Below are 14,989 nucleotides of genomic sequence, written 5' to 3' on the forward strand. Positions count from 1 at the left end.
CTCAAAATGTATATGTATAAATAAGTATTTGTGTTATATAAAATAATTAATAATGTAGTTTGTAAAATGTAGGAAAAAGGAAACTCTTCAATACTTATGTTAATATAGTTTGCTTTAAATAAAACTATAAAATAGATTAAAAAAAAAATTGTAGGTTAATAATGTAGATAGTATGTAACTCTTCAAAACTTATGTCTATAATTAAGAATTTGTATTATATAAAATAATTAATGATGTAGTTTTTAAAAATCTAGGAAACTGTAGGTCTATATTTTACTAAATGTTTCTCAGCTCATATAGTTATAAATGACTGTTTGTTTCTGAATAAAATAAATAAAAAAGTATAGGGAGAAATCTGGAAATTTAAACATATTTTGTAATTAAATCCATATAATAAATTAACGACCCATATAGCCGACCCATATATATTAAAAACCCTTTAATAAATTAATAAAATAAAAATAAAATAAATGGTTAGTAACCTTGACTACTAAGCTAGAGGTCCCGGGTTCGAATCCCGGTAAATGCAATCACTTATATGATGAATATGGATGTTTGTTTCCGAGTAATGGATGTTTATACGTATTTATATATAATATATATAAAAAAAAATAGAAAGGCTATGCCTAGTTTGGGGCAAATTAATTTGTGTAAAAGTGTGTCAAATCATAAAAAAAAGGGTCTTTATGCAAGGAACGGCGCGCCGTTCAGACCCTTCGGCATCGGCGGCGGTCTAAATTCGAATTGAGTTAACCCTGTTATGTAGGGTATCGTATAAAAGGGCTTCATTGGCACAAGCTTAAACAGATTTTTAATTATTTTTAACCGTCTTCAAAAAGGAGGAGCTTCTCAATTCGTTTGGTGTTTTTACCTTTCGTAAGGGTAGGCTTCAAGGTGTCTGCATGAGAGGTGTATTAAATTAAATCTTTATTAAGTAATTATTTTATACTTTTTAATTTTTAAGTCGGTTTTTTAATTTTTTTAAACGAAGTTTTTTGTCATTATGATTAATACGATATATTATTACATACGACGAACGTTGATAAACTATAAAACTATTTTTTTTCTATTATAAAAAGCAAATAATGCAAGTACCTATTCATAATCGATTGTAGATAGACAGTAGGTATTATTCGATAGAATTGATTTGCGATTAGATATGTGGAATGGGTATTTTTCATTATGACTTCGCACTTATTCAAAGATACTGAGGGATAAGAATTTTATTACTATATACATTGCATATCATATTATGTATACCGAGACAATTTACATAAAATATGTTGTTAACAAAACTACAAATACATACTTTGGTGTAGAGACACTTGGCCCGTGAGGCGCGGAGAATGTTCAAAGTACTATTGTTCGGGCGCAGGAATAATATCTGGGACTGTATTAAGGTTTCCTATAATCGCCGGTTTTGGCTCGTAGGCACTTGCAATCAACCAAGAATCATGAGGAAAGAAGTAAAATGCAATCAACTAACCTTTGAACCCTCCCACGTCACTCAGGTGGCGGAGGCGCAGCATCTCCAACGGTCCTGACTCTGGTGTTCCAGGTGAAGGTCACTCTCGATCGCAAGCTTGCAAAGTTTATATGTAGACACTAGTATTGAACGCCAACACTAGACTTGATGACCACTGGTTACTCAGGGTAAACACGGTTTACATATGTAGTGCTATCGACCACGCCCGAGCAAAGATCAATTGTCTCTGTCCGCTTGTCAACCCAAGCGCGACTTGTGTCATCGGATAGTGGAGCACATACACCTACCCTCATGACTCCTAGTAAAATCAGCAAGTACCTTACAACCGAATAAACAAACAAATACCATAAGTTTTCGAATTGCGGCTTAAATGGGTGGGAAATTTATTCTATACACAGGTACTAACTTATCCCTGGTGAGTGTTTTTTTTTCGAAGGAATGGCAAAGGTACGTCCATACAGCCAACGCGGGAAATGGGAAAATTACAGAATATACCTCGCAGAATCTAGGCAAATTATATTAACAAGTTTTTTTTTGTAAGTTACATTAAATTGTTATGAAATATGAAAATAGTATGTATGTAATATAGTATGTACTACGTATTACATAATATTTCTATGTACCTACCATACCTAACCTAGAACTGTGCTTTTTAGCGACATTATAGTACTGTAATGAATGCTTTTTTAGGCCATAGAGTATAGACCATAGTTTCTCAACCTTATTTTGCTCACCGCCCACTTTGAGAATATATTTTTTATTTTACTTTAGTACGTGATTAGCGTGTATTTTTTGCCTTTTTAGACTATTTTTTTTAATCTACCCACGCCCCGTCTGCGCCATCTCAATACCCCCTAATTTTCTCTGGGTCTTCTACTGCCCCCCCGAAAGTCTCGAACGCCCACAAGGGGGCGCTATCGCCCACGTTGAGAACCTATGGTATAGACTGTTTCAAACACTCAATAAAGTATGTACCTACTGATATTAATGATCGTGGCTGTATATAAATGACAGATGAAAGTAGAGGAATACAAAACTAATTAACGACATTAATTTCAAAGTTTAAGTAAAAATATGCAACAATAAACTTGTCAATCGGTTCGATTATTCTCAGATCAACATGCAAAACTCTAACATAAATAGCGGAATAATTTAAAGTTGTAAAATCAAACTAAATTTACTTTAAACTAAATCCCGAAAGAAATTATTTAGAAAATAAGAAAAAACGCTTTAAATATTTTGGTTTAATTTTTTATCTGAATATAATTCTAACGCAGTGTTTTTTTAAAGAATAAACAATGGGTATTCTCTTTTAAAGGAATACAATTATTTGATAATTTCGAATGAATAAGATATGAAAGGCGCCGGTAGTGCAATAGGTTGAACCTATGACTCTCACCACCGAGCCCAGGGTTCGATCGATTCGACCGCCACGTACCAATGAGGTTTCGGTTTGCGTATTCATATGTATGTTAATTCTAGAAATAATTTAATTTAAGATATCCATACTATGGTATGGATATCTTGAATGACCAAGAACAAGAGAGCAGAACCGATTGACGGGTAACATAGAATATCTTAATATATATAAATTAAGTGACACGTTGTTTGTCCGCGATAGACTCCTAAACTAATGAACGGATTTGAATGGGGATTACTTCATGGAGTGCAATTTTGTCCAACTTGAGATAGGATAGGATAGTTTTTATTTTGATTTGGGACCCATAATTATTTTTATTATGAATATTTGTTTTGTATACACATATTTTCTATGAGAGAATTTAGTGACGCGCGGTTTGACAGTTCCGCTGTGAAACAATTTCATTATTACAACAGGGAGCATTTTATACGAAATATTTCTTGATGTTTTGAAATATTATTGGCAAATTCCTATAAACAGTATTTTTTTTATTATCTACAGAACAACGTCTGTCATGTCAGCTAGTAGTTTATAAATTATACCTTAATTATACCTTTAATTATTAATCGAATACTGAAAACGGCAGTATAACACCTTAAACTAAAGTCTAAGGTTACGAATATTATGCTTTTACAAAAGTTCTATTAAGATTGCTAATAACTTAATTGAAACTAAAATGCCGCGGTTGCTTAGGAAAACTTTGTAAAAATAATACGAAAAGAAATACGAAAGACACTGGGATCACATATCACCAGTAAGTAGTACCTGGACCACCAAGCCTTGCTCAGGTTTTTAAGAAGGTACAAAACTTGAACAAAAAAAACTAATAGGAAATCTGGATTCGGACCGGGGTCTTCTGCTTTCCGGATCACCCAATGTCCCATCTCACCTATTATAGTCTTGTATATAGTGACGAAATTTACCAATTAGTTTCTCATTAAAACACAGATAAAAGTACATTTTTTAAAATTGAAACCTAGTTAGATCCGTTAGAGAGCCTTTTCTGAGGTTCAGATTATATATTTATATACAAGAATTGCTCGTTTAAAGATATAACATTTTGTATTATATTAATTTCAATGTAAAATAACACGAAACGTATGTGACAAAATTTGAAACATGCCAGTGAGTGTCAAGATGCCACGAATACAAGCATCTAATAATTGCCGAAATAAAAAGGCTATTGTTGTCAGATAGTGCGGTATCTGAGACCGCAGCGGAGACCAATCCTTAACATAAGAGCACATAGTTATAATAAAACATGGTTTCTTATACGTAAACCTTCTAATAGAAGACCGACTCACACTTCACAAGTTATTATGAACTCCCAAGTGACAGTCCAGTGATCCTGTCTGTTTGCCGGCAAGTACCAGACAGAGGGGAGGAGACAGCCCTATAGAGTCCCGACCGGTTCTCCCCCGGTCATTGTACCACATGAACTCATCAATTGAACCTTTTTTTGCTCTGTGCGACCTTCGTGTATCGAACTTTAGAAACGGGAAATTGTGTTTAACATACCAATTAATTATTATTTTATCTTAAGACTACATTATAGTTTGTATATTTGCGTTCTTGTCGCACGTTTTGTCATTCTCGTTGAATTTTTTTTTATGTAATAGGAGGACAAACGAGCGTACGGGTTACCTGGTGTTAAGTGATCACCGCCGCCCACATTCTCTTGCAACACCAGAGGAATCACAAGAGCGTTTCCGGCCTTTAAGGTGTACGCGCTTTTTTTGAAGGTATCCATGTCGTATCGTCCCGGAAACACCGCACAAGGAAGCTCATTCCACAGCTTTGTAGTACGCGGAAGAAAACTCTTTGAAAACCGCACTGTGGAGGACAACCACACATCCAGATGGTGGTGATGATATCCTAACTTGTGGCGTGTCGTGCGAAGGTGGAATTAATATGGCATTCCTTGCAGTGGGGTCGTGGATATAATCAAGGGACGCGATGTCTGGTACATGCGTTATGCTCGGGCGATACTTGTTGTTTTGTTATTACTTATATTTATAGTTTTTTTTTAAATTATTACATTGATATCGTTCTCGCACAATGCCTTTATTTGTTTTTTATATTATATCTTTTCATTAATTATGATGTTTGAGTATTTTTTGTGCAAATGTTCGCATAGATTGTATTTTAATTAATTTTAAAGTCAAATACATAAACTTTATTCAATTAGGCTTAAATTAAGCGCTTTTGAATGGTCACTATAAATATTGCTATTAATTTACTGATTTTACTATATGTTCGGAAAAAGTAGAGCTCGTGAGAAGAACATACAAGAAACATAGAGTATTTTACAATGGCTGTAATCTACCAGTGGGAGGCTCCTCTGCAAAGGATGCCGGCTAGATTATGGGTGCCACAACGGCGTCTATTTCTGCCGTGAAGCAGTAATGACTAAGCATTACTGTGTTTCGGTCCGAAGGGCGCCGTAGCTAGTGAAATTACTGGGCAAATGAGACTTAACATCTTATGTCTCAAGGTGACGAGCACAGTTGTAGTGCCGTTCAGAATTTTTGGGGTTTTTCAAGAATCCTGAGCGGCACTGCATTGTAATGGACAGGGCGTATCAATTACCATCAGCTGAACGTCCTGCTAGTCTCGTCTCTTATTTTCATAAAAAAAAAATACAAAACAAATTAGTTTGTAAGGTGTGACATCCAATATATGAATTGTGTTAGTTAAAAGAAATTTTAACAGAAAGTAATAAAGAATAAACTGTAAAAGTTATCCTATAGAGCATGCATACATTGTTTGTGTAAGGATGCTTCGTGAACTTGATGGTCGTGATTACTGTCATAATTAGTAATAACATCCAACAAATACACTGTTTTTTTTTTAACTATGACAGGTCGAGCTGGCACCACATGCATAACTTTCGTAAAATGATTATTTTCTTTTAAAAGAGTGATAATGAGTTTCTCACCACTTATTCGCACCACTGATTAGCTCAACATTTTCTAATTGTTGATAAATGGTAAAATGTCTAAATTTGATGAGTTACCGTAAGTGTTAAAGCTGTTAAAATTTGTCTTTGAATTCATATTTACGTTTTACTTTATAAGGTCGGCGACCCTCTTTTGATTCCTCTGGTGATATAAGAGAGTATGGGCTGAGGTGTTCACCTACCATCAGGTGAACCGTAGATATGCTTGTTTGTCTTCCATATAAAAATTACAATCTTTACTAATAGACCGAGTATTATATATATTACTAGCTGACCCGACAGACGTTGTTCTGTACATTATAAATAAAATACTGTTTTTTTTGTGAATTTTTCAATAATATTTTATAACATCAAGAAATATTTCGTAAAATATGCTCACTGTTGTTATAATGAAATTGTTTCACAGCGGAACTGCCAAGCCGTGCGTCAATAAATTCTCTCATAGAAAATATGTCCTTACAAAACAAATATTGGAAATAAAAATAATTATGGGTCCCAAATCGAAATAAAAACTATCCTATCTTTCAAGTTGGAATAAACTGCACTCCGTATAGTAATCCCCACTAAAATCCGTTCATTAGTTAATGAGTTCACTGGAAACAGTCTGGAGGCACTCTATTTTGAATGGATTACCACCCATTCCAAAAACTACTTGTTTTTGACGTTCAATAAGTTATTTTCAATCCTAGTTTGAATAAAAGAATTTGAATTTGAAAACAAACATCAGGACACTGGATTTATATATATAAATATTAATAATCTTAGAATCCGCAAAATCATTGTGAACCCTGAACATTTTACACAGAAGTGGCGATGTCTATCACGAAGCTGGTCAGTTTGACGGTCGTCAAAACCCCTTATCACTGATTGAGTTGTCCACCCAATGAATGTTGAATGATATTAAGGCTTTGAACGCCTACCGCAGCTCAGTGGTGGTAGAGACGCGGCGACAGAGCAACGCATGCATAGAGCGGAAATGTAATTGTTTACGAAACTCTTAGTCTAGACTCCTAGGCTAAAGTGTATATAAAAATATATTATAATAGCTAGCCCAAGTGTTTGTTGAATCCTGTGATATTAGTTATAAGAGGAATACGCCGATATGAGTGAGTATTCATTTGATTTTAATGCTTTATTTACTTAGCGCTAATTTTTATTGTAATAAATGGGATTATTTTAAATAAATATTCAAAGAAAATTGAATATTATAACAGATTAGTTAACAGTTATTTAGTGCATCCTTGTTTTTAGAATCGTATGAAATATTTTTATTATAAAAGTAGCTCCTAGTATTCCTGTTTTTAAAATATACTTGACTTTAAAGGAACAATAAACACATGGAGATCATTATGTTTTCTTTTTAGTAATAACTTAATAGTTCTTTGCGTTAGTGTATTGTTATAATTATAATAGCTATTAAGGTGGATTTTAAAGTAAATCCGATAACGGAGTTATTTTAAATCTTTCCTCAAGAGATAGATATTGCGAAGTAAGAATATATTGTTTATGTTCCTCTCAAATAATAACTAAAGATTTGTAAATCATTTACTACTAGCTGATAACCGCGACTTCGTCCGCGTACACAGATGACTAAGCAAGTAGTACTTATAAAATCTTTATTTCTTAAAACTTTATTTTAACTTTATATTAAATGAAGATATTAGCATATTTTTATCAATTTATATAAAAATAATCTGATAGATAGTTAACAACTGTAAGTAATCTACCAACTATAAGATTAAGTTTATTTTTTACCTCCTGAGAAAGTAAGAAAGATATAAAATTTCTAATTAGTTATTCCTATTAACTATTATTTTAATTTGATTTCTGAACGACGGGGGACACATTAAAGAAAAATCAAAATCATTGTTTTTATTTAATTCCTAGCATTCTCATATTTATTTACCTTTTGTACACTGGACTTCTACAAATAATTCAAGACCAAAATTAGCCAAATCAGTCGAGCCGTTCTCGAGTTTTAGCGAGACTAACGAGCAGTAATTAATTTTTATATAAAGTCTTTAGTTTATTAATTGACTCTATGAAATCACCTTTAACTGTTTTAACCGTTATTAAGGATATTTAAAAAGGTATCATAGGTTGGATGGATTGATTCAAGTTGTTATAGTAATGAAATACGACGACAATTTTGAAATATTTATGTTATATCAATCAATTCTTTTATATTGAAAAATCTTTGCTCTGTGAGTAATTGATATTTTTTTTTCTTACTTTAGTCTTCGGTAAATAGGATTTTAAAGAAACATTGTTAAAACAAATACGGGTTGCACACCGGTAGTGCCGTCAAACTTGAACAATAACGTTGTGCATTTTTGAATGGTTAGGGAATAATTTCGCACGAATTGCTTTATTTATCAGTATAAAAGTACTAGACTTATGTGATTAAATACAATATTCATTTATCGCGCTACCGTACACAAAAATGAAATTTTATATTACATAAAAAATTTAACACTTCAGAACAATTACAATTATTTTACAATAAAAACATTATCTCTCAGAAAAATCAACTTACATCCATAATTTCAATGACCGTCTTACGAATATTCGATCAGGCGACGTCCTGACGCGAGTTTAACATTTTATACTCATCCACAGAAAAGTGCTGAACGCCGCTAAAGAAGTTTTCACTTTAATAAGATGTTATATTGATGTATTGAGTACATATACCTACCTCCCTAACATACGACGTGTAAAAAAAAACAAGAAATAATTAACCATTCGTTATTCCAATGTCATGTAATTAATTAATTCGTAGAACATAAAGCGTGTTTTTTGTAAAACAAAGAAATGGTTAAGTGGTTGATAAAATATAATTACAATGAATAATATTTACATAATCTAAAAAGGAAAAAGCTTTAAGGATAAAAAGGACTGCCTTTAGTGTTTTATTGATCGAAGTCCCAAAATTTCTACAAAAATTGTAAATCTACAAAAACAAATAATCTTATATATAAAATTCTCGTGTCACAATGTTCGTCTTCTCCGAAACGGCTTGACCGATTCTCATGAAATTTTGTGAGCATATTGAGTAGGTCTGAGAATCGACCAACATCTATTTTTCATACTCCTAAATGATAAGGGTGGTCCACACGATTTTTTTTTTAATTTTTTTTACATTTTTTTTTAAATTTGTTCGATTATGAGTCAGCATTAAAAAATACATACAATTTTCACCCATCTACGATCAACAGTTACTTTTGTATCGCGATTTATATCGGCAATACAACGTTTGCTGGGTCAGCTAGTATAATAATAATAATATTGACACATTTTACACAAATTATCTTGCCCCAAGTTAAGCATATTATATAGCCTGTGTTATGTATTACAAGACAATGACATATTTAATACAATATATTTACTTAAACATACATAAATTCATATAAACATACATAAATACATTTAAACATCCATGACTCGGAAACAAACATCCATATTCATCATATGAATGCTTGCACCTACCGGGATTCGAACCCGGGACCTTTAACTTAGTAGGTAGGATCGCTAACCACTCGGCTATACAGGTCGTCAAATAACACATACCTAGATACTGTAACTAGCTGACCCGACAGAAGTTGTTCTGTACATAATAAATAAAATACAGTTTTTTATGAAATAATATTTCATAACATCAAGAATTATTTCGTTAAATATGCTCCCTGTTGTTATAATGAAATTGTTTCACAGCAGAACTGTCAATAATTTATCTCATAGAAAATATGTCCATACAAAACAAATATTGGCCATAAAACTAATAATACCCTCTCTCAAGATGGACTAAACTGCACTCCATAAAGTAATCCCCTTCAATATCCGTTCATGAAATAAGGAGTTCACTGGAAACAAACATCAGGATTCTGGACTAATATATATATAAAGATTAAATACAAATAACTTTGAAAAATTGATTTTTCATATATAAAATGAGAGAAAACTTTTTCCCCAATTATTTTAACTACGACAGTTACAAAAATTTATTGGCATGGTTCCACGAGAATTATTTTTCCAGTAAAATGACAAAAACCAAATTCATAGAATACTTTTTTATTAAAATTCAAAATTTTAAGGCTGATTCTTACATAAAAGGTGTAACTTGAAAGCTCAGAAAAACTGTACCTGTTAATACTGCACTTACTGTATATTACGGTTATATTGCCACAGATTCACGGTATGGGGTCATACTATGGAGTAATTTAATCAATGTTTCAAATATTTCTGGCATAAAAAAATATAGGGTCTATTCAAATTCAAAATCACTTATTGATCATCCAAAACTACCACCCATCCAAAATAGACTGCTTCCGACCTGATAAGAACGGGCGCAAGAAAATCGTTTATGCTATAGTAACCTTTCCCAGACAAACGTTTTAACATTTCTTTTCAATTTCGTAACACATTTGTTGAAAGAGCGACATCTGAAGTCAATTTCCTACTATGCAAATATTGAGGTTGAGCAGGTTATCAACTGTAATATTTTATTTTCAATCTACATTTTAGTTTCAATTATTGAATAGGAGAGTTTAACAGAACATGTGTCACGTCAACGTCACACATTGTTCGAGACTGGCTCGAGTACACCCACTTGGTCATAGTTGCTGCACTTTGCGACTATCCCTGCGGTATCTAGTTGGAGCGCAGCGGAGACCAATCCTTAATCTAAAACTAAATATTTATATGCAATGAAAAACAAACCGTAAGTTTACCTACTGATGAAGTCGGAACGTGTTGCAACCAGTCCAAATCTGATAAATTGTGTTACTTAGACATGATTTTGGACTACATACCTTATCGCCCCAATTATAGAGGCGAATAACGGAAAGCTTGTATTCCAGAAGAAAACGAAAAGGCGTAGGTTGATAACCTCTACAAGATACATATCATTATTTCGCTATAGAAGAATCTGGAAGGAACTATAAACATAGTACATTAATTAATGTATCATTAATAGTTTAGATACTCTATACGTCTAGATAGACTGTGACAGCTATGAACACGTCTTAAAAAATAGCGCCGAACGGCTAGCCTCTATTTTCAGCAACGCACGCATACTAAAACAAATTAAGACGTAGCTGTCGTGCACACTACACCTGGCCTAATGTCATGCATTGGCTAACAGCAGGAGGCTCTATCTAGACGTTTAAATTTTCTTTGATTAATAGTTTTCGTAGTGCATGGCCAATAGTATTAGTAGAGGCTATTTATTGGGTAACATTATTGCAATATTTCTTGGGATGTTATTTTTGAAGTGAAAACCTTTTTAGCATCGTTGTGATTTGAAAGTCGATGAAACGAAAAAGCGCGACAGCAAATAGAGACAGACACATAAATTCATCTTAACGTGGGCGAAAATGAGATAGAAAGTATTATACAGTGTTTTTGGTACCAGGCGCTCATAGACGACGAAGATATTGTCATGTGTATGACGCGAGTATTCCTTAATATATTCTGACGTCATGCGCACGACGCATAACTCCATAGATACTAGGAGTACATAAATATGGTTAGTTATAGTAATGGCTTTCGTTAAATAATTTGTCTTCCTCGCAACTTGTACCAGGACTTCATATGCAGTTTAGAGGTTCATTCACAATGCACGTATCATTTCTGATATGTGTACGCACGCAATATATTTATATCAAACAGACTACGCTGTAGGTCAAATAATTTTTAAAATATTTCTGTGTTATAACAAACAAAGGTAACAACAGTTGTCCATACGCTACTATTTCATAAAAAAACAAGCATACAAAAAATAAATTTACTTACTACTTTAGTTTAGATAGATAACATGTATCTATAGCTAGGTTAGGAAGCAATATAAATTAACGGAACTTCAAACTGTATCGGGACAAAAACTATTCAAATACGTCAGGTACGAAGAGGCCGGCGCGCCCGTCATTGAACAGCGAAGGACCGGCTTCCAATTTCGAAGCTTCGACAAAAGCTCCATTCATACTTGTCCGGTTGTATAAAAAGTGTCTGAGACGTAGGGTTGTCACTTGTCAACAAAAATATTATTTTTATTTAAATACGGATTTATTTTCACAATGAGTTGCTAAATGTAGTGCCAGGACCTGTTTTGGTTAATAGATCATTGTGTTTGTTGGATGCAATTACTAATTAGGACAGTAATCACGACCAACATGTTCACGAAGCATTGTTCCTGTTGTTAATGCATCCAATAAACGATAATTTATATTTATACAGTTCATTCTTTATTACTTTTAATGAAATCATTTATATTATTTAAACACGACTCATATATTAGATGCAGCACCTTACAAACTCATTTATTATGTATATAACAGCCGTTTTAAAATACTCTATTTAATTGAAAAGAGTGGCCGTTGAGTTTCTTGTATGTTCTTTTCACGAGCTCAACTTTTCCAAACACATGGTAGTATCAGTAATTTAAGGGAAATATTTATAGTGTCGAGTTTAGGCATTATTGAATAAAGTTTATTTGACTTTGACTTTTGGTATAGGGTATATTACCAACCATTTGAATTTACAATTTAATTCAATTACTTTTATGTATCGCATGAGTATATTCCAATTTCTAGACATGTTGTATTAGCCATCGTTTATGCCAGTAAGGGTACTGTTTTAGGGTTCCATGGCCAAAGGGTATTCAACGGTAGCCCTATTACAAGAACTCTGATAAACCGTAATAGTAACAGGTAAATTTAACACATGGTGTATTATTATTGCCGCTATAACTACAAATAATAAAAATTTAGATCCAAATATTATAGATATTAAGAAATATTTATGCATGTAAGAACAATTCATCTCTAATACCTTTGTGAAAGAAGACGGTGTGATTTTTATTGTTACGACAATGAACAAACATTTTAAACCAGCAAAGGATTATTCCATATTAGAGATTTAGAGATCCAACTCGCCTTTTGATGTCATACTGTAGAACAGCGCTTCATCAAAAAAACGCATATGTTATGTGTATCAAGGTCTTTAACCACCTTTCAAAAATATTAGAGGGATGCCTACAACAATAATGCATAAAAATTTAAATTATGGCTCATAGATAAATGCTTCTATAGTTTAAAAGAATTCTTTAGCCAAAAATAATAGAATTTAAATGCTATTATTTGAGAGACAAAGTAATGTTTGTATATATGTATTGAATTATAGCTATGTAATGTGTATTGATGCCGTATGTATTATATTATATATGAAAATTCCAAGATTGACAATCAAATATTTGTATGCCGATATATTGGCGAATTATGCTGTACATCTACCAATTGTTAAAAACTATGTTACCACGATTCATACAAATAAATTAATTTCATTTCTATGTTGGGGTGGCTTGGTTATGGATGAATATAGATTGACTGTACTTACAGAGTGGATGCACGGTACTGTTGGGTTGGTTCGAGATAAATGTTCATTTTGTAGTGAGAGATCATACAACCATGATGTACTTGCGTATGTGAAAGAAAATCTAAATTATTTAAAAATATATGTTATATTTCAAAGTTTTTAGGAAAATAAGGGACGCGATGAGCAGGACGTTTAGCTGATGGTAATTGATACGTCCTGTCTATTACAATACAATGCCGTTCAGGATTCTTGAAAAACTCAAAATTCTGAGCGACACTACAATTGCGCTCGTTACCTTGAGACATAAGATGTTAAGTCTCATTTGCCCAGTAACTTCACTAGCTACGGCGCCCTTCAGACCGAAACATAGCAATGTTTACACATTACTACTTCACGGCAGAAATAGGCGCCGTTGGTACCCATAATCTAACCGGCATCCTGTGCAATGGAGCCTTCCACTGGTAAAACGTGTTACGAAACTCAAAAGCTTTAACATGAATGAATTTCTTAATGATACCACAGATTGGGAATGGACTTACCGTTCTCAGGCTATTGAATAATAAATATAATTGTGAAGAAATTTTATAAAAAGGAAGCTCGCTGAGTTTCTTGCACCTATTCTTCTCAGATTGATAACCCAGACTTAATAGTGAATACAATTACTAGTATGACGGGCGCGGAGATCTGTTTGCTTTGCTGTCCTCGAGTCTTCGAGAGCTGAAGAACCGGTTCCGCGACAGATCGTATCATTCCCTCGTTCGATTTGTTGAATGAATTCATTCACAGGCGTCAACACTGATTGTAAGCCTTTTTCAATAAGTTCACTTTATAATCGAGTTCCAATAAATAATATCTATACATTTAAATAAAATTCAAGTGTATGTTTGTAATATTGAAATAACCGTTTTTTAGTACATGTATATACATACACCAAATATATTTTTTTTTACAATTTTTGTCTCTCTGTATATTTGTTTCGGCTAATCTCTGAAATGGCTGGCCCAATTTCGACGGGACTTTTATTTGCAGGTAGGTGATCTAATAAGGAGTAACTTAGGCTACATTTATTTTAGAAAAATAAAGTAATGTTGCAATGTCCAAGAAACGGTCTAACTCTAAAAATAATTTACATGGCAAAACAACATTTGTCGGGTCTGCTAGTGTGTGAATAAAATCATTATACACTCGAGTATTAATTAATATAATATTTCTAAGTGTAGCAGCCCTAGCTAAACTAAACAATAAACATGTCGGTACATATCAATGGCGCACATCACCTGCTAAGTACAGCTAATAATGTCCTGGCTATTGTAAATCTGCGTAGTAACTAAAGCCAAAGACATCTTGAAACATATGACTGAGTACTCTATATGATTTGATGATGTTTAAAATCTGCGCAACTACTAGCTTTGTTAAAATATGGCTTAAGAGGATAAAATGTTGAGTAATCAAGAAATTATAACAACGTTTTCTTATCTTGAAACAGCTATAAACTATCTTAGGTATGTCTTCGGTTTTACAATGTTCGACTTCGAATTTCGAACACTCAAATTTATAGATTCTTCAAAGAATTCTATTATAAGTAGCTACCAGACGACGCAATGTTGTTAGCCTCCCCCACAAGATGGATCGACGATCTGGTCAAGATCGCCAGAATACGTTTGATGAGAGCGACGACCGATCGTCGTGGTAATCTTTGGGGGAGGCCTTTGTCCAACAATGTACGTCTTCCAGCTTATAATGATGATGAAGTAGT

At 33.1% G+C, this 14,989-nt stretch overlaps 1 protein-coding gene across 3 annotated transcripts in view; it reads left to right on the top strand.

Annotated features, from left to right (window-relative positions):
- LOC126974777 (solute carrier family 41 member 1-like) overlaps positions 1-14,989 on the top strand; it is a 133,679-nt gene that overhangs the window by 47,509 nt on the left and 71,181 nt on the right. The window contains exon 2 of one of the 3 annotated variants that reach the window (XM_050822448.1): positions 6,791-6,971. The exons of the other annotated variants lie outside the window; for them this stretch is intronic. Within the exon in view, the coding sequence (XP_050678405.1) occupies positions 6,968-6,971 (4 nt within the window). The 5' untranslated portion in view covers positions 6,791-6,967. The remainder of the gene's footprint in view (positions 1-6,790; positions 6,972-14,989) is intronic. 3 annotated transcript variants of the gene reach the window in all.

Source organism: Leptidea sinapis, chromosome 33 (genome assembly GCF_905404315.1).
Source record: "Leptidea sinapis chromosome 33, ilLepSina1.1, whole genome shotgun sequence".
NCBI lineage: Eukaryota > Metazoa > Arthropoda > Insecta > Lepidoptera > Pieridae > Leptidea > Leptidea sinapis.